Below are 26,243 nucleotides of genomic sequence, written 5' to 3' on the forward strand. Positions count from 1 at the left end.
TATTTTGACAGAGATTGCATTAAATCTATAGATTGCTTTAGGTAGTATGAACATTTTTACAATATTAATTATTCCAATCCAAGAACACAGAATATCTTTCCATTTCTTTGTATTGTTTTTAAATTCCTTCATCAATGTTTTATAGTTTTCAGAGTATAGGTTTTTTACCTCCTTGGTTAAGTTTATTCCTAGGTATTTTACTCTTTTTGATGCAATTGTAAATAGGGGTGTTTCCTTAATTTCTCCTCCCATAATTATCTTTTTTTGTGGTGGAAACTCATTTTAATGACTTTAATGAAAATCTTTACATCATGAAACATTCAAGAAACATTTTTTCAATTACTTTCCTCTACACTGTGGCATGAAATCACAGTCCACTGTATTACAGTGTGCAACCCCACCCCTACTACACCTTGAGCTACAGGAGATGAGGCATAGCACCTCTGCATCCATGCAGTCCAAAACCTACTACACACTAAGGACATAATGTTAAGTAAAGCTCACAGTCTAGTTGGGGGGGTGAGGGGGAACACATTTAAACAAGGAATTACAATATGGTATGATAAACAGTACAGATAAAAGCAGTATAATGTTGATAAGGGCACCCGTGAGGACCACCTAATGCAGCCTGCTACTATCAGAGACAACTTCCTGGAAGAAGTGATATGCAAGCCAAGACCTGGAGGAGCACAAATTGACCAGGGCATAAAGGGGAAGGAGAATGCTCCAGGCAGAAACACAGTGCCTTAAAGGCTCAGAAGTGACAGAGGACATGACCTGCTCATGAAGCTGAAAGAATTTCCATATGGCTGGAGTGCAAAGAACAAAGCTAAAGCTAAGTATGGTATAAGATGAGGCAAGAGACAAAGGGTTTTATAGGCCATGGGAAAAAGTTAACACTTTGTTCTAAATGCAGTGGGGAGTCAGTTGGCTTTACGATGGGGAACATAGGAGGAGCAGGCTAAGGGCTGGGGGAAAGTAACAATGAGTTCACTTCTGGACAAACGAGTTCTGAAATATGTATGGAATATTCAACAGTCCTGTACACAATATTTAATAAATGCTTAGACAAAATCAATTTCATTGCGTCATACTTTTTAAAACATAAATTTTTCTGCCTCATCCCAAATTGTTAGACAATCACTTTTTACTTCCATAAACACTGTAACTGTGCCTCCTAAAGCCTTCTAAATTTTTGCTTCCAGGATTTCCCACTAAAGAATATTACTGTATTAGCATATAATAGATTACTAAAATGGTTTAAAATGATGAGGGTTTTTTTCTGGTTTTTTAGGTTTTTAGCACATACATGTTGAGAAAAAAAATTTTAGATTTTTGTTCTCTTAGCAAACCAAGTAGAAGTAGAGGTTTTAAGAAAACTATTTCATCTGCCTCTGTCTCACTTACTGATTCCTGGCTATGCTTCTCCCAATGAGGAAAGGGAAGTCTGGCTCCAAATAAATGGGATATTACTGTATCTAATGGCAAAACATCTCACTGAATAAAAAATATTTGCCAAAAAGTGATTCTCCTGAGGAAGATTTCTGAACAGAAAAACAAAAACAAAAGCACCATACATCTTCCTACCTTATTACTTTTAAAAAAAGAAAAAAGAGGATGAAGGAATGTTTTCCTAGTACTCTAGTTTCTTCTCTTTTCTCAGATGTATCTCCTTTCCCTTTCTCTCTCCCCCAAAAAAGGCTAAGCTGAAAAACAAGGAAAATCTGCCTTGGACTATCTCTATTAAAAGTTTAAAAGATGAGGCTAAAAATATAAATCTTTATTCAAGTGAAATATTCTAGAACAGTATGAAAATACTTAAGTCAGAGAGAAGCCAAGAACAAAACCAAACTATCTTGGCTCTCTAGCCTGATGAAACTACCCTCTTGCCGTGACTAATTTAACTAGAAAGCATGAAATAAAGCCTTAATCCATTCAACATCAAACAGTTTAAACTGACAACAATTATTCTTCTCCACCCAGATCGAAATAACTTACCCAAGTCTTTTGAGGATTAAATTTTAAATATTTTTATATTTAAAACATTCCATATTAATGTTCTTTATAGCTTTCAGGTAAGAAAAAGGAAGTATTTTAAATGAAGGTAAATGAGGCACTCAATCTTGTTTGTTAGCTTTAAATGGGTCAAATGCAAAGAAACTACCATCAATATGATTTCCCAATTAAAAAAAGGAACTCTCAGGGCTTCCCCGGTGGCGCAGTGGTTGAGAGTCCGCCTGCCAACGCAGGGGACATGGGTTGTGCCCCGGTCCGGGAAGATCCCACATGCCGCGGAGCGGCTGTGCCCGTGAGCCATGGCCACTGAGCCTGCACGTCAGGAGCCTGTGCTCCGCAATGGGAGTGGCCACAACAGTGAGAGGCCCACGTACCGCAAAAAAAAAAAAAAAAAAAAAAAGGAACTCTCTTCTTTTCCTTCCTCTTCTCCTATAATCATAACAAATCTACAGGCAGAATGCTATGGACAGATTAGTCAAATTATCAGGTTTCAGGGAAGTTAACTACCTTGTTTCTTCCATACCCAGACTTCAGACACTGGGGGTGAAAGGCATATGGACACTGAATCTCAGCTCTGCCACTCAGATAACCTTGGACAATTAAGTTGACCTCTCAAAGTCTGTTCTCTCATAAGGATGTTTTTAAAGAAATACATGTGAGAATATACAATATGTAATTTTTAACAATAACTGACACTTACTGAGCACTTTCTATGTATCAGGCAGAAATACAAGGCACCGTATTTGTCTTCTGCTATAGAAACTTACCTGCACAAGTGCATAAAAGATTTTCAGGATCTGCTTCTGTATTAATACAGAATAATGTGAGGAATCAGAAAGGAGCTGCATGATTTGTTGCTGAATACGAGGCAGAAATATTTGCATTGCTGCTATAAGAGGTTCTCTTTCCTCTGCTTTCTTATATCTACATGAGCAAAGACAAAAAGAGAGAACAATAATTTCTCCCCCCCACAAAAGAGCTATAAACAATGAATGAAAAATAATATTTTTAAACTATATAAAGCTATAACATTCCAAACACTAGCTTACATTTTCTGTTTGGATTGCTAGAATAAACTTGAAAGGAACTTTGAAAAAGCATATCCCTGTTTTAGGCAGAATACCTAAAATCTTTCTAGAAAGAGTTAGACTAGTTCAAAAAATTCCAAGACAGTTTTGCAACTTTCCTACATGAATTTTTCTAGCACTTAAATTAATTTTCACATACCACAATTCTTGCTATAAAATACAAGTTGATAAACAGTTCAAATAGGCATTCCTATTATATAACAAATAATGTGGTGGAAAAAACATTTGTCCATCTACCACCCTACTTCGAGAAGTTAAAACAGTTTACAAATTTAGGTGCTCTTAGGTCACTTTAACAGGTATAAATCTAAAATATACTCTAAAAATCATTTTAGAAGGAAGACTACAGGACTTTGCATGCAGAAGCAGCAATCCCCTTAGGAGCTAGAAAGCAATGCTATTAAATGTGACACTAGTCCCACACCTCCCAAGCAACTTTTATAGAAAAGAAAGTCACTAGCAAAGAAACTTGAACATTTTCTACCTTGCATCCAAAAAGGTAAATGTTTGGTTTACTTAATGATGTGCTTACTTAAATATAAATGTTAAGGTACCTCTCCACCAAAATTTCCAAGGAGAACTGTTAATAAATGGTCCTCTGAAACTAACAAATAAGTTTGAGAAGCACTAACTTAGAGATTAGTACATTAGCAGATTAAAGATTCTTTGAAAAACTGTAGTAAATAAACATGTTTAACTGTGCTTAATCCAACATTTCCCAATCTAACCTGATTCTGTAGAACACCCATAGCAGACCCCTCTATGCAATGTAATTCTTCTAAGTAACAGGAGGCTGGTATCTTCAGCCAATAGAAATCAACTTACTCATATGTCTTCACCAGTTGATACAGACATAATAAACTGCCAAGCCAGCTTCCACTGCTCTGTGATTGCAAGTAATAGTCTATCTTGTCGACTACCGCTGGCCAGTGACCAGGGAAATCGTATTTAATGATGGCACGGAGACACATTGTTAACTGGACTCTATAAAGTGGGAGAAAAAAGTCCAAAATCTAAGTAGTTATAAATATCAGGCTTCAAAGACCTCTAATATTGTACATAAAAACACTCTGATTCCTATTTACTTACATTATATAGATATTTATCTGGGGTGGAGAAAAAAGAGCAGTCCTATAAAGAAAAACATATAAAGTCCTGTAAAGAATTTAAAAATAAATTCAGGGACTTCCCTGGTGGTCCAGTGGTTAAGACTTCGTCTTCCAATGCAGGGGGTGTGGGTTTGATCCCTGGTTGGGGAGCTAAGATCCCACATGCCCTGTGGCCAAAAAACCAAAACGTAAAACAGAGGCAATATTGTAACAAATTCAATAAAGACTTTAAAAATGGTCCACACCAAAAAAAAAAAAAAAAAAAACTTAAAATAAACTCATAAAAAATTTTCCAAAAGAAAGACAATGAATCCACCCCAGCTCTATAAAATTTCCCAGCTTGTTATATTTTGTATTTTGGTTATTATATCCTAAGGGGGAAACAAAACCAAAAAAGTATTTTATCGTTTCAACTGGACATACTTAGCCTAAAAATGGTCAAAGTAAGTAAAATGGAGGCCTACATAACAGTGGGAAACATCTCTGTGAGCCAAAGCCTGGAACCATTCATCATCAGTTCCCAGTCACACAGTATTTTGCACCTATCACAGCTTCCTGAGATCCTAATTTCTGTATGAAGTAACAAGCATTAGCTGGTAATTCCTGAAGAGGAATGCTAAGAACTATTTCCAAAGAAATAAAGAAAAAAGCAACAGGAAAGACATAAAAAAAGAAGAAACCTCTTTAATGAAACCGCAAAGTGAAGCTATGAAAGATGTGATCTCATAACACTTAGGTCAGTAATCATTTCCTCAATTGGATACAACTATAATTGGGATTGAAAAGAAAGTGAGGGGAAAAAAATTTCTCTTCTACCAACTATTAGTATGTCCTTACGTGGTCACTTGCAAATGGATGGGGAGTGAATCTAGCTAAATTAGGACTCCATAGTGCCAAGAAAAAGATATGTGTTCAGTTCAACAGCCGATAACTTCATTTCACTGAAATGAAACAAACAAATAATGCCTTTTCCTTGCAAAGGATCTTTTCCAAATCTAATTGCAAAAGATCCTTTGCAATACTCTTAAATAAACTTTGAGAATATTTCTTTAAGAGTAGTTACAGGGCTTCCCTGGTGGCGCAGTGGTTAAGAGTCTGCCTGCCGATGCAGGGGATGCAGGTTCGTGCCCCAGTCCGGGAAGATCCCACATGCCGCGGAGCGGCTGGGCCCATGAGCCATGGCCGCTGAGCCTGCGCGTCCGGAGCCTGTGCTCCGCAACGGGAGAGGCCACAACAGTGAGAGGCCCGCGTACCAAAAAAAAAAAAGAGTAGTTACAGTTAAGCCTTCAGGACATAAAAGAAGCAAAGCCACAAAGAACTGTCTCATAATAAAGATAAAGATAACCTCTTGTGCCACCAGCAGCTGTTCCTAAACAACAAATAGGTCATATTTGTATTCAATAAAACTGAAACTTTTCATTTTTTTAATTTCATCTTCAGGTTGACCCTCTTTTTTTTTTTTTTTTTTTTTCTTGCAGTACGCGGGCCTCTCAGTTGTGGCCTCTCCCATTGCGGAGCACAGGCTCTGGACGCGCAGGCTCAGCGGCCATGGCTCACGGGCCCAGCCACTCCGCGGCATGTGGGATCTTCCCAGACCGGGGCACGAACCCATGTCCCCTGCATCGGCAGACGGACTCTCAACCACTGCACCACCAGGGAAGCCCCTAGGTTGACCCTCTTAATCCTTTCTCAATTCCAAGCCAAGCAAAGGATGTTTATGAACAGCCATCCTTTCATATATTAAAGTGTAGAAGCATTGCTTGCAAGATTCAGAGAGATTTGAAAATGTGAAGATTTTGACAAGAAATGGACACATGATGGTACCACAGGGAAGCCAGTGCCAGATGGCATTTGGGCAACCAATGAGAATGATGATTTTCTTTCATCAATACCCCTATTTTCTCTTCTTACCCAAACAACTGCACAAAGAGGTGTTCAATGTTTGTCCACCTTCCTCACTGTTATCCTCACACTTTCTTCCCTTTCTTCTGCTTATGCCAATGTACATTATACACTCAGGGATAGGTTACATCTAATCTCTTGAAGTTAAATAATTTCATTCCCCTACCTCAATTTCATCTATTTCCCTCCCACATTTTCAAAAGCAACCTAATCACTTGCTCATGGTGAAAAGAATTTGTTTCTCCTCTTTTAAGATTGCATAATTTTTTTGACCTACACCTCTGCTATCCACTAAGGGCAGGTACCAGCTACATGCACACACCGTAATTTAATCAAAATTAAATTAAAAATTCGGTTCCTCAGTTACACTAGCCACATTTCAAGTACTCAGTTGGCTTCTATGCCACATGGCTAAATATCAGACAGTGTGGATATAAAACATTTCCATCACTGCAGAAAGTTCTATTGGACAGTGCTGCTTTATAGCATCTAATCTAAATTTGAAAAACCAGAGACAATTCTTCTAGTTTATATTTTCTCTATCCTGTCTTCTTCAAAGGAAAAGAAGCTCAGTTCATAAAAATGAACAAAAAGATAGGTAAAGTGTTACAAAAACTGGTAGGTTAAAACCCCCAGAAGTCAATTTCCCTGTATCAGGGAAAAGAAGAGCAGATAGTAGAAAGTCAAGAGCTCATAACTAAGAACATAGGTTATTCACATAGCAAGGATCTATACAACAATTTTCGTTAGATTTTTGCCTCCACTCTTTTTGTGGCAACTTATAGAAACTAAATATTTTTTCCAAAATATTTTGAGGCAAAGAATTACAAATGCAAAAACAAATAACTAAAACTGTATTCTTTGAGTGCCCATCTTCATTACTTTATCTCTTTTAAAAAACAAACTTGAGGCTGATGATTAAATCCAACCTCCCCCATTCATATATTTTGGGCTTCCTACTAAGCATATAGAAACAGTATAATGTACCTCACTAAATCTGGAGACCGAATTATTCCTTCCACAATATTATCACGTATTTGCTGGCGATCGTTTTCATGAATGTTAAATGGAAATATTGCTTCTCCTGGTGGAGGTTCTCGGTCCGGCCAGTACTGGGTCACCATGTTCTTCAAGTAAATGGCAGCTAAGTCAGAGAAAAAAAAATGCTGAAGTAGCAGTATCAAAAAGATGGCTTTCATTCAGCTTTACAGAGCATGAAAGGCTAAACCCTTCAATGCTAAACATGATACCCAGCAAAAATGGAAAATCTTACAGTTATAAATAGCCAAGTGGGGAAGGGAAAATGGATAAGAATTGAAAGTTTCTCTTTAGCTAGTAAAGCAAGTCTAAGCAGAAAACATCTCATTAAATCAAGCTTCCAGAGTTTACATGACAGAAAAATGATCCAGGAACTCAAGTATGCATCCTTAGACTAAACACAAGATGGTCTAAATGAAACTCATACTAAGTACTTTGAGACCATAAGAGTCATACTGTTCATAATGCCTAATAGTGAACTGACAACACATGAAATTCCACAGTCCTTCATGGAGATTGCTTTTTTTGTTGTTTTTTTTTCACTGGCTATTATCCCACACTATTTTGAAATACCTATAGTATTGGTAATTTTTATCTAACCCTTTTGAAATATTTGCCACTTGTAAATATAACAATAAAGAAAAGGACATCAGCTTTCAAATATTTTTGGAAAATCTCAGGAAATTTCTTACCTGTTTATTTCTATGAAAACACATAATCAATGATTCTGTTCCTATTCTTTTTAATCATCAACATTTAACAAAAGACTTCTAAAAGAAGCTAACATACTGCTACAGAATTTTGATAGGGGGTGTGAAGTTTTCTAACCATCCCAGCCGAGCACTGAATGTAAATTAATACTTACTTATAGTGTCATATTCTTACATATACATAATATATATGAATAAAGAAAGGCGATCTGCAAAGCATTATAACTTTCTTCCCTTAAGTTTCTCCTCTCCCTTCTCCCCTCCACCCAATCCTCCCTTCATCTCAATGTTAACATAAACTAAATTGGCTCGTAAAAGCATTATACCACAGAGAATAAACCAACATGTTCTACATTGGCTGTAATATAACAGAAACCCAATGAAATTATAAACCTGACATCCTACAAGGTCCTCTTTCATTAGTTTTGATTCAATACAGGTCTGAAAAAGACAATTTCACCTAAGATTTCCATTTTTTAGGATAAAAACAAAAATTATTTGAGAGAGTGAAAGGGAGGGAGGGAGGGAGGGAGGGAGAGAGAGAAAATGTGTCTATATGTGAGAGAGTTTGGGTTTTTGTCTTTTTTTAATTCAGACCACACAGTCTCTGGACTAAGTACCATCGTTTATCCCAGTATATTTATTTTTTAATATTATAGTCATCAGCAATAAAAATACATAAACTGTTGAAAAAAATGAATAAATGATCTAAGAATATGGTCCAACCTGTCAGCAGTTCAGACTGATTTCATGAGATTAATCTTTGCAAAAAGAAAAATCAAAAAATCAATATATTATACACACCGTTTTAATCCCTATAGAACTAGTCTTGAAAATAAAAAACAACTTTCAGACAGCAAAGATACAGACATGGTAAAATCATGGACTTACTCATAATTCAGTCATTAAATGCTATTAATTTTATAGCTAAAAAATATTTTTATTATGGGACACCACAAGAGATGGCCTATATAAAAGGCACACTGACAAATTTGTATATGTTGGAATAAATCTGCAATTAGTTAAAATAAAATTGAACTTAATGAATAATTTGAAAAGAGAATATTAATTACTCTCATGGATAATCATGGATTACTAAAGATAATGAAGGAAATATACCAAGAATAACTGAAACTGTACCAATAATCTAAAAATCTCCCTTTAATCATTTAATTCAAGTATCTAACATTTGCCAGAGCTAAGAAAATACAAATATCTTAATTCATTCATGAAGAAATTAAGTATTAAAATTTGCTTTTCTGCAGAATCCACTCACAATTTCAAGCACCTTAAGTTTGAAATTAGTTTTAAAACATACAAACGCTTCTCCCCTTCTCAAACACAATAAATCATCACACACACTCTATCCTCTGGACCCAGAGCCACCACTACACAGATCAACTGGGTTCCATAACCTCAAAGGGGAAAGGATGCCATTAAACTCTGTGAAGCAGAATGCTGTGCTTTTCTAAATTGATGTTTTTAAGCTTTTCCATTTTTCACAGTAATTTGGTAGCCCCTCTCTCCTTCTCTCCCTTGTTATTCCTTTAATCTGTTAAAGGCTAGGAAATAAGGTAACAAAGTTTATATATTATATATCTAAAACAAGATTAAATAGATTCTGAGTATCCTACAAATAAGACACATTAGTTTTAACAAAAGAGCTTCTTGAAGTGCTTCTGGACTGATCAGAGGCAACTTTCTGCTTATTTCTAGGTTTTGTATTCTGGAACACTGAGGTTAACCTTAATAATGCTATTAAGCTTACCAATCAAAAGGAAAACAGTGGAGCAAACATCCAAATTTATTTTGTTTGGCTTGCCAATATCAAAATATTACATTTATTTCCTATTTCTTCACAGTAAGGTAATAAAGGACATTCACTAATGAGCTTGCTTGATAATAGCAAGAATATTTTAGAATTCCCCACAAACAATCAAGCACTCAATATTTTGCAGAACTAAGCATTTCCACTTAATATTAGCATAATTTTTTATACAGGCTGATATTTTTTAATCAAAGATCATATCATTCTTCTTTAAATGTCATGCTAAAATGATAAATTATCTGTCTGGGTGTCACCGCCAGATTCTTGGAGCTTTTGTATTTTAATAATAGATTAAATAGAACAGAAAATTTATTAATGGCACTTAAATTTAGGTGATAATGTAGAAGTCTACACAGTATATTTCAGACTGTCTAATAAAATGGATGCTCTAAAGTAGAAAGTTGTCCTAATAAGTTAGGACATGATCAACCACCAAGACAAACCCTGTCATGTGGCTAACAGATTTGAAATCTACACAAACTATGAAGAAAAAATTGCCTTTAAATGCTATTTACATTTTATATCAAAACTTAATTACCTAAGTTATTAAGATTTAAAGTTGTATACAGTTGGTGAGGACATGGGGAACCCAGCATTCTAATGCACTGTTGATAGAAAAAGCAAGTAAATGCAACTTGGTGATAAGATTCAAAATTCTAAATGTTAATATTGTTAATATCATTGACCTAGTACTTCCATTTGTTAAAATTTATTCTGTGAAACTATCCACACGAGCATCCAGAGATATGTGTTCAAGGATGTTCATTTCAGCATTGCCTCTATCAAAAACCACAAAAAAGGGGCTTCCCTGGTGGCGCAGTGGTTGAGAATCCGCCTGCCAATGCAGGGGACACGGGTTCATGCCCCGGTCCGGGAAGATCCCACATGCCGCGGAGCGGCTGGGCCCGTGAGCCATGGCCGCTAAGCCTGCGCGTCCGGAGCCTGTGCTCCACAACAGGAGAGACCACAACAGTGAGAGGCCCGCGTACCAAAAAAAAAAAAAAAAAAACCCACAAAAAGGGACAATAAAGGAAATGTCCACTAATATCAGATTGCTTAAATAAACTATGGCAGTTCTAATTCAAAGAAATATTGAATAACTGTTACAAAGAATGAAGTATATGTACATGTACTGACATGGAATGATGCCCCAAGGGTATAAGGTTAAATGAAAAAAAAGGAAATTATAAAATAGCATGTGTAATACAAACAGATTTTTGTTACTTTTTAAAACCAACCTATCTACAGGAAAAAAAGAATTAGAGAACCATGCACCAAAGTTGACGGTAAGTATTTTTGGGGGTGGGATTAAGAGGAATCTAATAATATAAACTGTATTTTTGTAATGTTTATACGTCATATAAAGAAGACATATTAATTTAATAAATTGCTTTAAGATCTTTAAAAATGTTTCTACAAAGCTTTATGGGAAATTCACAATGGCCCTATAAATACTTAGGTTATTAAAATAGGTTTCACTTAGCAAAATGTGGTTTCAAAACAGCCCTATTTTATAAAACAAAGATTAAATTGAGAATTGTGGTTTCAAAAAACTTACATAGAAGTCTTATAAACCTTATTAAAGTAAAAAATAATTCCACCGTGAATGTTTTTCCATAGGTTTTTCTTAACCACAAATGGATCATTTAGAAAATCATATTTTTCCAAAACTTAATGATTCCCTACATTTTTATTCTGTTATGTTCAAGTAAAACTAAATACTTTTATCAGTATGTATAGTATAATCCCATTTCTATATTGTTCATCTATCCTTCTACCTGAACACATGCAAAGACTAACGTTCACCCAATGTTAATGATGGTCATTTCTGAGTGATGAATGTCAGGTAATTTTTTTCTACATTTTTGTTTCTATTTTTCTATATTGCCTAAATTATTTATTAGTACATATCACTTACATAATTCTTTAAGTCTCTTCAATTACATATTTTTAAATTAGGTATTATCATTTTACCCCTTTTATCATGAAATTATTCTCATTCCAGGACTCATTACACTCTAAGACTTTCTCCATTTTTTAACCTTCTGAGTTCTAACTACCAGTTCATTAAAAAAGCAAAAAGAAGAATAATACACATCAGGGAACTACCCTAAGATCCCACAGACTCAAAAGTAAGTTTCATGTTCATAACAAAAGTCCTGCTCCCCAATCATGTGGTTAAGAACACCTGTGCAAACCTTATCTCCATGATCTCCATGAATGGAACCAAATTAATATATACAAATTCATGGTCTTAATCTATGGGCCCAAAGGCAAGGCCACCAGGAATCATTAAAAATTAGGGAGATAAAGCTATTAAAACTGGGAAAGCTAAGAGGGAAAAATGGCAAGGTTACAGAGAAAAGGATGTAGCTAGAAGCTAGAAGGGAGAAGAGGAAAGAAAAAGCTATGGTAGATTTAAGAGCTCAGTATGGACCTCTAAATTTCCAGGGAAAAAGACAGTGAGATTTTAAGCCATTAGAAATACTTCATGTGTGTTTCCTATGTTTTCAAAGAAAGCAGATATTTAGAAATGAAATAAAACACTAGTCCTACTTTTACGCATAAATAAACTTATAAAGGATTAAAAAAAAAAACCAACTCACCTGCCTGGCGTACTGGGAATTCCACATGGTCAGAGACTATAATCCGAAGTAAACTGGGGGCAAAATTGATAATCTTGTAAGACTGAAATTACAAAGAAATATTTTATAAAAAAATAGGGCAATATAAATGAATAACTGTTAGCACCTGTTTCTGAATACATTACTGTCCAAATAAAAGAAAAACTTTTAAAGTGAGAGAAACTCTCCAAAGCCAAATGAAGATTACTAAAATACTCCAAGTCAGAAAAATTTACTTAGAATAAATTGATGAATAAATGAGTAAGAACAATTTTATGTTTTTTGGACATATATTGTCAAAATGCGCTCCGGAAAGGGTGTAGCAATTTACACTCCCAAGAGTAGAACATGTGTGTTTATCTATCTAATATAGGGATTAGCATTATCATTCCTTCAAAACTTTTAAACCTTATTCATATTTTAAATTACATTTATTCTAGCTTGAATTTTTTTTCCTGTTTGTTGGCTATTTGTTTTCTTCTACAAATTCCTTTATCCCCTCACCCTTTTGTAAATGGAATATTTGTTTTATTCTTAATAAATTCTAGGAGCTATTTTATGAATTTAATCTCAGATTTTTATTTGACTTATACATTGCAAGTGTTTGTTTACAGCTTATTTGTGCTTCAATTTTGTTTACGGTATTTTTGACAAACAGGAAAACATGGGCTACAGAAAACAAGAGATCCAACACAGAAAACGGACAATGGCTGTGCATGAGCTATAGAGAGGAACCAGTCCAGACTGGAACAGTGTGCTTCACAAGACAGTGTTAAGAGCTGTCGTCACCAGCTGCTCTCTGTTGCCAGAGCATCATTTTTTTTTTTTTATCTGTTCAACAAATTTTATTGAGTACTGATTATGTTCTAGCCATCTTTTTGTTTGTTTGTTTGTTTTTACATCTTTATTGGAGTATAATTGCTTTACAATGGTGTGTTAGTTTCTGCTTTATAACAAAGTGAATCAGTTATACATATACATATGTTCCCATATCTCTTCCCTGCCAGAGCATCTTTTAAATTTAACAATGCCCAAGTGAGCCTGTGCTGATGAACTGCCTGCTGCCTGGGCCATTTCTCCCCATAGACATGTTCTACTTTGACCTATTCCTGAGTTTGGCCATGGTAACTTTAGAAGCAAAAAAAAATAAAAAAGAGAGAGCAGCCTATTCCTTCTGATCATATACTCTCCAGATGTCTAGTACCTGGACCTAGTACCTAATACAGGCCTGCCACATTCCCAGAGCTTACACTTGGCCTTGCCCACTGACATTCCCAGAAAAGACTCATACTCAGTGAGGCTAAAGCCAGACCATGACGCAGAGTCTTTTCTGCTTACCTCCTCCCAGGAGCCTGGATCTATGGTGCATCCCTTTCAGTACACCACTAGGTTTATGCATACCACTCCATTTTTTAAATTTATCACCTTTCCTATTATATGTAATAGCATTTATTAAGATAAATGTTCAGGGACTTCCCTGGTGGCACAGTGGTTAAGACTCCACGCTCCCAATGCAGGGGGCCGGGGTTCGATCCCTGGTCAGAGAATTAGATCCCACATGCATGTTGCAACTAAGAGTTCACATGCCACAACTAAGGAGCCTGTGTGCCGCAACTAAGGAGCCTGCCTGCCATACCTAAGACCCAGTGCAACCAAATAAATACATATGAAAAAAAAAAGATAAATGACCAAAAATTTGGAGAAAACTGGCATCTTTAAAACATTGCTTCTTTCCATCCAGGAACATTATGCTTTCCAAGTTTTTCCATATCCTTCAGTAAAATTTTAAATTATCTTATAATTGCTCTTCCTTTCATCCTGTATAAACCTCAAAATCTTAAATCTGTTGTATATAAAGTAAATTGAAACCACCAGAAATTTAAAGTAGTTTTTAAGAAAACAGATTTCTTTTAATAGCAGTTTACAGGAGTCAAAATTAAAACAGATTTAGCTCAGTCTCACCTTCTACATTTATATTCTTGTAAAATAACTCACGCTTATAACTTTTGAGATACTGTAAGATCCTGTAGTGAATCAATGATTGAAACATATACATTGTTTAGTTCTAATCTACATAGTTTACTTATTATACATAAGTACAAAATAACCTTTACACTTAGATTAATACTACTTATTTGGAAGTAGTTATAGTGGAGACTTTATTTCAACACTGTTGCCACTGTACACATTTTGGAACTCCTCTTTTTACAACTGTTTGACATTTCAGAGAACTTCTGCAACTTTTTGTCTTCTTTCAGCCTTGATTCAATCAACATTAATTTGACCAGCTAAAACATTCAGTGGTAAAGTCAGATATATTCTCATACTACTTTCCTTACAAATGTTTATCCAATTTCCTTTTCTACCCTGGGCTTCAAGTTTCTAAAAGATAATAATAATACTATCTCTCAATGATTTCTTGAGGATTTTGGTTCATACCTGTGAAGTTTTCTGATACTCTCTATAGCACTTATACCCTAAAATTGTATTATTTACTTTTCTGTATCCCCCACTAGAAGGTAAGGTCCATGAGAGCAGAGTCTTGTAGTAGTGCCTGCAAATAACCCGATAAATATGTTATTCACAGAAGCAAACTCTCTTAAAGGGCAATAAAAATGATACATACAGATGCATGGAAAAGGAGAGATTCCAAAGTGTGGCAATGAAAGTAAATATCTTGATTTCCCTTTTGAGGCCATGATTTATTAAAAGAAGACATCTTTCTGGATGAGTTACTGGAAAAAGATATCTACCCATTCCTACTTCCCTATGCTGCTGCTAAAGGGACTGCTGGGTTTAAAGACAATGATGAATGTGTACAGGATCCATTCTTAATATCCTCCAATAAAACTGAAAACACATTTTTCCAGAGAAACAATATTGGATATAGCAGTCAAGGAGCCAGTCACTGGTAACAGAAAGATGTTGGCTACAGAAAAATATAGTTCCAAATAAGAATTTATCCTTTGGGGCTTCCCTGGTGGCGCAGTGGTTGAGAGTCCGCCTGCCGATGCAGGGGACACGGGTTAGTACCCCGGTCCGGGAAGATCCCACATGCCGCGGAGCGGCTGGGCCTGTGAGCCATGGTCACTGAGCCTGCGCGTCCGGAGCTTGTGCTCCCGCAACAGTAGAGGCCACAGCAGTGAGAGGCCCGCGTACCACAAAAAAAAAAAAAAAAAAAAATCTAGGTGCAAAAGAATTTATCCTTTGGAACACAGGCCATTATGTTTTGAAATTGCCTACTCTTCTAAATGGCAACTGACAAATCAATCAGTACACTGTAGAAACTGCCCCTATTTCCTATGCAGAGAATATTTATCGTGGGGGGACCTAGACTAAAATATTAAATGAGCTGGACCCTAATCATTTATGGTAGATTACCCACCTGTTTATTCAACAAAAAAGGAGGTTACAGTGGTGGTAAAGGATAAACATACAAAATCCGACATTAAAACCATGTTTTATTAAAAGGTTATCTGACACTATACTTTGGTCTTCTACTTACAATTCAAAAAAATACTTAGAGCATATTACAATCCAAAGCATTATACTAAATATAAATGCTAAATGAGTGACATAGCAATAAGCTACTTTTAGAAGTTGCAGAGGAAATTGTGGTCTGTGATTAGTTGGGTGGATATGGGGCAGGGCAGAGTGAGGTTGGAATGGATTTGGATTGAAATACCAAGAAGAAAAGGGTAGAATTGGATCCTAAATGTCTCTTGCAGTTCTGTAGGCTTTCCTACCTACCTTTTCCACTTCTATAAATTCAACTGCACTTATATACTGATGACTCAGAAACAAAGCAAGGGTAGGCTAACAGAGGCAGGGTAGTACAACATGATAGCAAAGACATAATCCCTGTCAACACCATCAGTATAACATCTGGCCTCATTGTGAAGAGAAAGGCTAACTCCCCTGTTCATACTGGTAGATTGCAAGTTCAGCTCTTGCTTTGTTCCTCCTAACCAATGCCTGGATTACTACTCTTCTAGCCAAGCAACATATAGTACTTTTACTCTGCAAAGCCTGGGACAGGTACTGACTTTAATATTCCCCTATTCTGAGTGAGAATGCTTTTCTCTTTGAAGCACCAATGCATTCCCTTTGGGCTTCAGTTCAACTCAACCTTCCCTCCAGAGTCAGTGTTTTCACTCTCCCTCTTATCTCTTGGAAATCCTGGATTCATGCTTACTCCACCCAGATTTCCCATTAAAATAATCCCTTTCAGAGATTCACAATGGATATTTGCACTTTAAAGTCAACTCCAACCAGGGAAAACCTAAGTGAACTCCTACAGAAACATTTACTTAGGACAGTCGTTCTCACACTTTAGGAAGCACAGAATCACCTAGCTAGCTAATTAAAACATAACTGGGCCCCATCCCCAGAGTTTCTAATTCTTTAAGTCTAGAGTGAAGCCCCATAATTTGCATTTCTAACAAGTTCCCAAACGATGTTGATGTTTCTCATCCTGGGTAACACTTTGAGAACCACTAATTTAGGTATATTCTTTTACATTTTAAGGATTACTGCAACCTCAGACAGCTGTCAATCTATCCCGGGGGTGGACCTTAATTCGTACTTTTTAGTGAGAGGTCTCTGATTCATTCTTACAGGTGAGGAGTAAAATACAAGCTAGAGTTTGGGATCATTAAATTTGGAAATGTCGGTAGTATCACTGGAACATGGTCAAGGCTAGTTAGTAAGAATAGAGGATGGGGAATGAAAGAAAGTCTCACACATTTTACCGCTTATAAGAAATCCCTACACTTACTACTCGGCGAGTCTTTCGCAAAGCACTAACACCATAAAAATTGCCTGTTCTTTCCAGAGCACTCTCCCGACAGCATTTCTCCAACGCTCCAACAAAACTCTGCCAATCAGTGTCTAAACGGTCCTGCCAACCCCACAGAAGCAGGCGATGGGCAGGGTTTCCCACAGCAACACCTAAAAAGAGCTGGGTCTGCAGAAAAGCTGAACTCAGATTTGAATTTTAAGTGAATTTTCCCACCAAGTCAGCGTACTTAAGGAAAAGAAATCATATCCCGAAAACACTAGCAAAGCTTGCTAAAGCTTCTTTTTGCGGACCAGGCAGGCTGAACAAACTGCACTGGGGAAGGAAAACAACATGAAAAGATGCAAAGGTGGCCAACAGGTGCGTGAGCCGTTGAGAAAAGATCCGGAGAGCGCGGCGCCACTGGACCCCGGGGCGGGGGCTGGGGCGAGGGTGGAACCGGCCGAGAGACGCGTCGGGGTCTGGGGCCCGGGGCCCGGGTGGGGGTGGAGATCAGGGGCGCCGAGGAGGGAGAGTCCGGCGAGCCGGCGGGGGGCGCCGCAGGCCTGCTCCTTACCTGGTTGAGTTCATTCTCAGCTGCAATCCGCAGCTTCGGGTCGATGGTGCCTTTCAGCGCCTGGATGATCCGGTTGAGGTCCATCTCCCCGGGCGGGGGCTCGGGGGCCCCCGGGCCAGTAGGCCAGACTGCAGCTTTAGTTTTTCTTTCGACCCTCTCAGCCTCCTCCTCCGCGACCGTTGCACTACCTCACTCCCCACCCCCCGCCACCGTCGCCACCTGCAGCCACTTGCTGCGCCACTCTGACTCCGCGCCCCCTGTCCTCCCTTTCTACCCCCAACAACTCGCTCTCCATTCACCCTTTTACGACAGCCGGTGGGAGGCGGGAGAAGTAAGAAGAGGAAGCGGCGCCTCCTTTACGGCGGCCTCTTCCCCCCGGGCGTGATGCTATGGCCGCCCCCGCTGGCGGCCACCATACTACTGTACGGAAAGTAGTCTCGGCTTCTTTCCCGGAGGGAAACCGGTTTCACTGGCTCCGGTAGGCGGCAGTCTTGCTACCATACGGAAAAGAGCCTACCGCCTCTTCGGAGATCCGGAAACGAGCTAGCTAGGTCTCTTTACAGCTACATCCAAATTAAGCATATATGGATGGCGTGGCACTTTTTGTTAGTCTGAGCACTGTTTGGGCATTACAACTGAGCCTGTTTCAGGGCAGACTTGTTGGGACCTTGAGATCATCTAGCCCACAGGAGAACAAGGCTCCCTCAGTCTGTGGGAGCCATCATTCATTCATTCACTCATTCATTCACTGAACGGGTTTTTTTTGTTTTTTCTTATTTATTTATTTTTGGCTGCGTTGGGTGGGCTCTAGGCACGCGGGCTCTAGAGCTCAGGCTCATTAGTTGTGGTGCTGGGGGCTTAGTTGCTCCATGGCCTGTGGGATCCTCCCGGACCAGGGCTCGAACCTGTGTCCCCTGCATTGGCAGGCGGATTCTTGACCACTGCACCGCCAGGGAAGTCCCTCACTGAACGTTTTTTAAACATGTATTTTTGGGCCAGAGTACTACGATACTTAGGCACCACATTATAACAAAATGAATTCAATGCAGGTTACTATGAAGAAACTTACAATGTGATAGAAGAGACAAACGTAAACAGAAAAAATATACTTAGAAAGTAACTGTTCCAGATCAGAGAAACTAACTCTATGCCTGAGGGTTTCTGAAATACTTCCAGATCTTCTCAGAAAAGTAGTGAAATGCAAGAAAAGGTATACTGTCTCCACCCACTGTGGCCGTATCTGGCCCCAAAATTTCAATGGCATAAAAATATTAAGGAGCTAGTTGTTCCTGAGGTTAACCCAGAAAAAGAGAGTTTAATTACATTTGTAAAGAAGATGACTGTGGGCAAAATACATCTGAAGGGGTGTGATCTTTCCTGGAGCACGTAATTAAGACAGATTGGTTCAGCTAACTGGGTTCAATCAAGAGGGCAGAAACTTTGTGGTGGAAAACTTAGCTGCCTGAAAGATCTCCCCTCTACAGGGGCTGTAAATGGGACCACACCCTTCAGTTGGGTGCAAAAGTGCCTAGCAATATGTATCTGGTTGCTTCCAGTTTTTCCCATTCTCTACATTTCCATCAGAGTAGTGTTTCTTAAAGGTTAATACTGTCATGTCCCTTCCTTGATGATTTCCCATCAACTTCAAGATAAAATACAAACTCCTTAGCACTCCAAATTTTTATGGATCATAGTGCCTTTCATCTTCACACTATTTCCTTATCCCACTCTTTTGGACCACATGAATCTAAAATGCCTTGACTTCTAAAATCTTAAACTCCAATATCCTCTTTTCAATTTAGGACCTTCTCTTCCATCTCTGTCTCCCTCAATAACTCTATAACGGTTTTCCAACTCAGTCACTTTTCAGCCCTTCCTTAGTCTATCCATTCATGACTACACATCCTTCTCTGCTAATAAACTCCCAATTTAACTTCTCAAGTCTACCCTTGACCCACTGTGCAAACCGACACCGCTACAAATGTGTTCTTTCCTTAGGCTCAACAATCCTATTCCTTTCCTTTGCTCAGCACCACCTTCAGCATCTCAGCAACTGTTCCCACCCTCAATACTCTTCTCAAACTCCCTACCTCTTTCCACAGAGCTCTGCAAAGATGAACAAAACCACTAGGCTCAAATCACTCAAACACAAATTAATCTGTTTACCCCTCCTTACCTCCTTGCCTCCAATCTGAACCCAATCTTCTCCCATTTCCTCTGGGACCTTGCTCCATAAATCTCTATTCTATATATTATTCATTAAAATAAATTTTGAGTCTTATTACACACTTATGGTTGACAATTTGTAAAACTCTTTCCTATATTTTCAACCTTTTTCTCCACTGATTCAACCTCAGCCTAAAAATATTTCCCTCAGTTAAAAAACAATCTTTTTCAGTAATGCTCTCTAACTAACGTTCATTCTTTTCCAAGGAAGGGCCTTCATTCCTTGTCTCTACTTCCTTACTTCCTATTTGTGCTTCAGTCAGCTATTCCTAGGCTTCTGCCTTCATTTCCCCCACTGAAACTGCCAACAAAAAATGAACACGAATCCCTTAGTTGGTATCTAAGGTATATACATTTGATCTATGCAAGAGACAGTTTTAGTTATCTTAAAACCTCTCTCTGGTATCTGACACTGTAATATAGATGATATAGATATAGATATAGATATATAGATATATATAGTTTTGCAAGATGTTACCATTGAAGGAAATTGGATATGGGTACACAGGACCCATCTGTATTATTTCTTACAACTACATGAGAATCTACAATTATCTCAAAAAATAAACTTTAACTTACAAAATATATAATTTAAGAAAGAGATGATGTTCCCATGAAAACTTTGTATGCTTTGAAAAGACTCAGTGAAGACAAGTTACTCAAAAATAATGCTGTCAAATTAGTGATGTCTGAGACAACAGGAAAACAAACAAAAAAAACCAAGCAACTGATTCTGCTCTCAGATTTCTTTTCAAGTGTTTTAAAGTTGCTTTCCCTAAACTATATCTTTAACTTAGAAACGGCTCGTTGTTTATGAGTCCCTTTTTTTTACTACTATGCACAATATGAGAGGATGTCTATATTTATTAACACATTCACCTTGTTTAAGGTAGAATTTGAGCGAGCTGTATTGTCTTGTTGTAGTATCATGGTTTGCATACAGCTTACCTCTCTGTGCCTGTTCCTCATCTGCTTCCAAAAGCTACTGTGAAGACTAAATGATATAAATACATTGCCCATGGTACATGCTCAATATTAACTATTATGATTGTATTCTATTAAGGAGAGAGGAGAGACCTTATTCAACCTTTGATAAATGAGACATAGTGAGACAGTCTCACACTATGCCTGACACATAATAAGCAATTAATAAGTAGTGAATAAATGAATGAATGTGAGAGAGATAAGGGGTCTGAAACAGGATATGCACAGTAGGAATAAAGAAGGTAGGACAGATATGAGACATGTCGCAGGCTGGAGCATCAGAAATTTGTGACTGATACACAAAGTAGCAAAGGGAAGTCAAAAATGATTCTAGCGTATCAGGCTTTGATGACCTATGGGAAAACGGAAGGAGTATTATATTTTGGAGGGAAGATGAGTTTGTCTTTGGACATGTTGAACTCGAAGTGCTTATGGGTTATACAAGTGGAGATTTCCAGTGACAATCAGAAACTGACTTCTGGCTCTCACAGAAAAGCTTGGTGAGGAGGAAGCTATGGCAGGGGGTTAGAGGAAGGAGAAAGGGATGGAGTTAGAGAACTGTGAGTCATCTGTGTATATAGGTTAGTTGACACCATAGAAATGGATGACATTATCCTAGAAATATAGCACAGAGGATAACTGGCATGATTACAGCTCAAATTACAGAAAGCAATTTTCACTCCAAGCACTGCCACTGTGGCCTTTTTTGAGATTTAACATTTCAGTCATCTAAATGGAATATCACACAGTTGTCCTCCCCATCTGTTGGCAGCAGCTCAACTGCTGGTCTGTGTTAGCAGGCTTGAATCTAGTCCATACGGTAAAGACAAAATGGGAGTTAAGACCCAATGCACAAAAGTCTCTACCTGTAAGTTTAATAATATATCTCTTAAACCATTTAAATGATCTGTAAGTGAATACAGTACGTTAATTTTGATTAAATGCCTCTACTTCAAAAGGGTCTATATTGGCAGAGCTCTACATCATAGCACCTGAAAAACAGGCAAGAGTACGTACATACATCTAATAAATGTAAGGTCTTGAGTATTTTGTTAGTATAATAAAGTCAATGGTATGGTAATCTCCTTTAAACTGTCACATGTAACCAAAAGCCCTGAGTAGAATTTTCTAGAAGAATGACAGACCTCTCAAAGAAGAATTTTTTAAAAACAAAAAATCAGTATATATAAGCTAAAGTAATAGGGGGTTAGGAAGTTTCTGATCAGAAGCCAGAAACTTCCATCTCCAAGAAACTAAAATGGTAGTAGTGGGCGGGAGACATAGAAGCTAAAGAGAGTGGTATTAACTAAGACTGAAAATGAAATATGTACTTTCAAATCAGTTTTTTCCTCAAAATGTTCTGTTCCTTCATTTCCTCAGGCTTCCCACATTTCACATTGGAAAAGGAGTCATCCTGTTCAAATTCAGGACATACAAGAAATGATAACTTATGACAGCCTTAACTGGATCCAGTTTATCCAGTTCACAGTGTTCATTCTGCTCTAGTAAAGCTGCGTAGTACATCTAAAACATCAGTGTGCAAAACAGCAATGGAAAATACGGTGAAGGCAACCACACCTGAGAACTAAAGAAGAGCAACGAGTACGGTAAGAAAGGCCGCGCTTGTATTTGGACTCAAAGCCTGGCTCAGGCACTACTGCTAGTGGTCTTAGAAAGTCAATCTCCAAGAGTCCCAATTTTCTTATCCCCTAGAAAAGCATCTACCTCACCAGGACCACTGTGAAGATCAAATAAGATTACACAAATGAGAGTACTCTGTAAATTATGAAGTGAAATGCCAATATTAGTGAAAGGTGAAAGGTTTTTACGGTAACTCTTCCATGTGTTATCCCGGGCTTAATGATAATTAAAGCAGACCCTCAAGCTCTAGCCAAGGAAAGACAAAGCAGGGTAAGTACCATAGCAATCTACCATTTTATCTTTAAAATTTTTAACAAAAAGCAATATGTACATTTAAAGTTCTATAGTAATATGCAGAATGAAAAATACCTACTACAACCCCTTTTCCTTAAAGCCAACACTATCAAGTTTTGTACATACTACCAGGAAAAAAAAATAATTCAAGTAATCACATATATGTGCTTTTAGGAATTTTTACATAAATGACATTTTGCACACACTGATCTATATTCTTCTCTTCTGACTTAACCAATTTCCTACTGATGGGCATCTAGGTTGTTTCTCCAGTTCTTGCTGTTATAATTAATGCTATACACAGTATCTCTATGCATGTACCTTGGCATAATTCCAAAACTACTTGTAAATTCCTAGCACTGGAATTTCTGGGCTAGAAAGCATATACTTTCTCTCTCCAAAAAGTACCAATTTTATTACCATCTACACTATGAGTGCCCCTTTTCCCACATGCTTGCCAAAATACGCACTTTACATATGCTTACTGATTTTTTTTTTTTTTTTTTTTTAAGCGCGTATGAACTGTCTCTTCACTTCTGTGGCTCCTTTTTTGGGCCATCTTTTTCGATTTTCTCCCACTGCAGGCAGTATTTGTCTTTTGACATTATTTCCCCTAACAAGTTTTAGGGGAATAAATTCTATGTGTCAAATTTATCCATCTTTTACGGCTTCTGGGTTTTGTGCCCCACTTAGAAAGCTCCTCCCTACTTCCACATTGATGTTCTCCCCCACAAAAATCATGCTACTACAAACCCCAAGATCAACAAGCCCCACCTCTGCATTCAAAGCTTCCAATCATATTTAGGTGCCACATTCTTAAATATCAACAGTCAACAAATAATCACAAGATTCTGAGCAAATGTAACAATACAGATATGAGACTAGGACAAAAGAAGTGCAGAAATAGACTACAGAGGGAAGAAAACTTTAAGAAAACCAACTATCCTTAGACAATAGTGCAATCACAAAACAAGAATGGAATACACATGTAAGGAACATTCAAGATAACAGATGTGTACTTATGAATTTTAAACGCAGCAGAAATTTAAAACTCTGTAAAAAGGTCAGAAGACAAAATCAAGGAAATCTTCCAGAAAGTGAAACTTAGAAACAAGAGAAAAGATGAGATTAAATAACTTGTCCAAGGAGGTTTAGCTTCTGAGTAGTAAGATTTCCAGATATAGAAAAGAAAAACAGAAGTGTGATAGAAATCAGAGAAATAACTCAAGAGATTTGCTCTCAGCAGATGAAATGGATAAAATGGATAAAACTGATATACTTGATGTGTCTGAACATTGATCTTTGTAGCCCCTGAGCCAGGTACAAATCAGATAACCCACCTATTTGGGTTTTATGGTAAATTAAAACCCACCTAAATTAATAATTTATTTCAACATATAAGGCCCTTGAAATAAAATGAATAAAAGAATAATGCTTAAGAAACTTACAATTAGTGAGCCTAAGGCCTCTTGATATTGATAATGGGTAACAATATTTTATCATCTGGCATTCAGAGTCTTGCACTGGTAGCAAGTGAGCTGTACCTATCAGTTTGTCAACACTTGCCCAAAAGCTGAAAAATGAGGACAAAGATATCAGCCTAATCATTAAAGTGGCAATTAAGAATACCCCTGAGGGCTTCCCTGGTGGCGCAGTGGTTGAGAGTCTGCCTGCTGATGCAGGGGACACAGGTTCGTGCCCCGGTCTGGGAAGATCCCACATGCCACGGAGCGGTTGGACCCATGAGCCATGGCCGCTGGGCCTGTGCGTCTGGAGCCTGTGCTCCGCAACGGGAGAGGCCACAACAGTGAGAGGCCCACGTACCACAAAAAAAAAAAAAAAAAAAAAAAAAAAAAAGAATACCCCTGAGATAACATTAGCAAGTGGAGGAGGACCTGGAGAGACAACTCAAAATTTTTTCATCAAAATAAAGTGTTTGGCATGGGAGCAGAGTGGAATTCATATGGAAAAACTTTAACGTCTATATGCCAAAAATTATCTGGCATATAAAATACTTTATGCCTTGTAAAATACATAAAATATCATCCTAGTTATCACAAGGATCACAACAGAACATCAGTCAATAAAGGAATAAAACTTTGCAAACAGGGAAGACTGAAGTATAAAAACACAGTATGTGATGTCAAAGCACTGTAAAATTGTAGCTATTATGGAGTTTAGAAAGTTTCAATTTAAAAATGGAATGGTTGACAAGATACTTGGTATGGGAGGCAAGTGAGCCAACCTCTCAAAAATATTTCCTGCTTTAAATACCTGCATTTACTCACTAAATAACTTTAGAGGAGGTAAGAGTCAGTTGCTCACAATTCTTAAGGGAGAATTCATTTAAACAAAAGACTAAAAGATTTAAAGTGAAAGGAAACTCAGAGGTGAATTTATAGAAAATCTATCTATAGAAAATAGAAAAACTTACTTTATCTCCCCTATCTCCACCTCCCGTAAGACAACTAAGAATCTATATATTCAGAGATACATAGTAATTTTATGGAATGCCTTTCCACTTCAGTCATACCTACAACAAGATCCTCTCAGTGAAATGTAAGTTCCTTATACAAGGTCCCTAAATGTGCTTTACTTATCTATGGATCCCCATTACATCTCTTGCAAAGGTATCTAAAATCTGCATGTGTACATCTTTTTGTAAAGACATCTGGGCTTTTACTAAAAGCTTCCAGAAGAACTGTGTCTTCAAAAGTTACACTGCTTCAGAATGAAAGATCTTGTCCATTCATTCCTTAAGTCTAAGAATAATTTTCTAGTTTATTGTCTTTACACTTAGAGAAATAGTATTTCATTTAAAATGCTCTCCTAAAACATGAGTATTATCATGAAGGGATACCCTAGTTAATGAATCTCTTCCTGTTGGACACTTAACCTTAAAAAATACAAAGAGTCATTCACAATATTTTTTCAATAAATGTCGATCATGTTCAGGACAAAAGACTAAGCTGAAGACCCTAATGCAGCAGAAAACAGTGGCTAAAAAAGACTGAGAAAGGCCTCATTGAACTTGATCAACAACTGTTCTTAAACATCAAGTTTTCCCCTCAAGCATTCAATCATCTTTCTGCTTTCCTGCATACTTTTCATTTTGTGCTCTGGACATAAAAGCCATGAACTAATTTATTTAACTGGAATACTAATATCCCTAACTCACAAAATACTTACCATGAATTGAAAAAGTTCTGTTAAATAGTGAATCACATTACATCCTCTATCTTGAGAGCACTGTACTAACACTTAACGCCACAGAATTAAACACGGCTTAAGGATTTAATTGCTGAACCCACACCTAGCTCAAACATATGAACCATAATAATTTAATGCTCTTACATCTTCCTGAGATTATTTAACAACACAGAGTGAGCGGAGGATCAAAACAAGAACTTTCTGCCTCAGCAAGTGACT

General features: G+C 37.4%; 1 protein-coding gene across 2 annotated transcripts in view; it reads right to left on the bottom strand.

The window, feature by feature from the left end:
- The window catches only part of IPO8 (importin 8), a 70,580-nt gene extending 52,590 nt beyond the window's left edge, over window positions 1-17,990 (bottom strand). Inside the window, exons 1-5 of one of the 2 annotated variants that reach the window (XM_022577873.3) lie at window positions 17,670-17,990; window positions 12,298-12,350; window positions 7,103-7,259; window positions 3,930-4,088; window positions 2,784-2,940 (exon numbers count right to left, since the gene is read on the bottom strand). In XM_022577873.3, coding sequence (XP_022433581.1) covers window positions 2,784-2,940; window positions 3,930-4,088; window positions 7,103-7,259; window positions 12,298-12,350; window positions 17,670-17,683 — 540 coding nt within the window. In that variant the 5' untranslated portion in view covers window positions 17,684-17,990. Of the gene's footprint in view, window positions 1-2,783; window positions 2,941-3,929; window positions 4,089-7,102; window positions 7,260-12,297; window positions 12,380-17,669 lie in introns of both variants that reach the window. The other variant, XM_022577872.3, reaches the window with a different exon arrangement.
- Between the last annotated feature and the right edge of the window lie 8,253 nt (window positions 17,991-26,243).

Source organism: Delphinapterus leucas, chromosome 11 (assembly GCF_059928025.1).
Source record: "Delphinapterus leucas isolate spDelLeu-1000000601 "Yukka" chromosome 11, BTC_Dleu_Yukka2, whole genome shotgun sequence".
NCBI classification, from domain to species: Eukaryota; Metazoa; Chordata; class Mammalia; order Artiodactyla; family Monodontidae; genus Delphinapterus; species Delphinapterus leucas.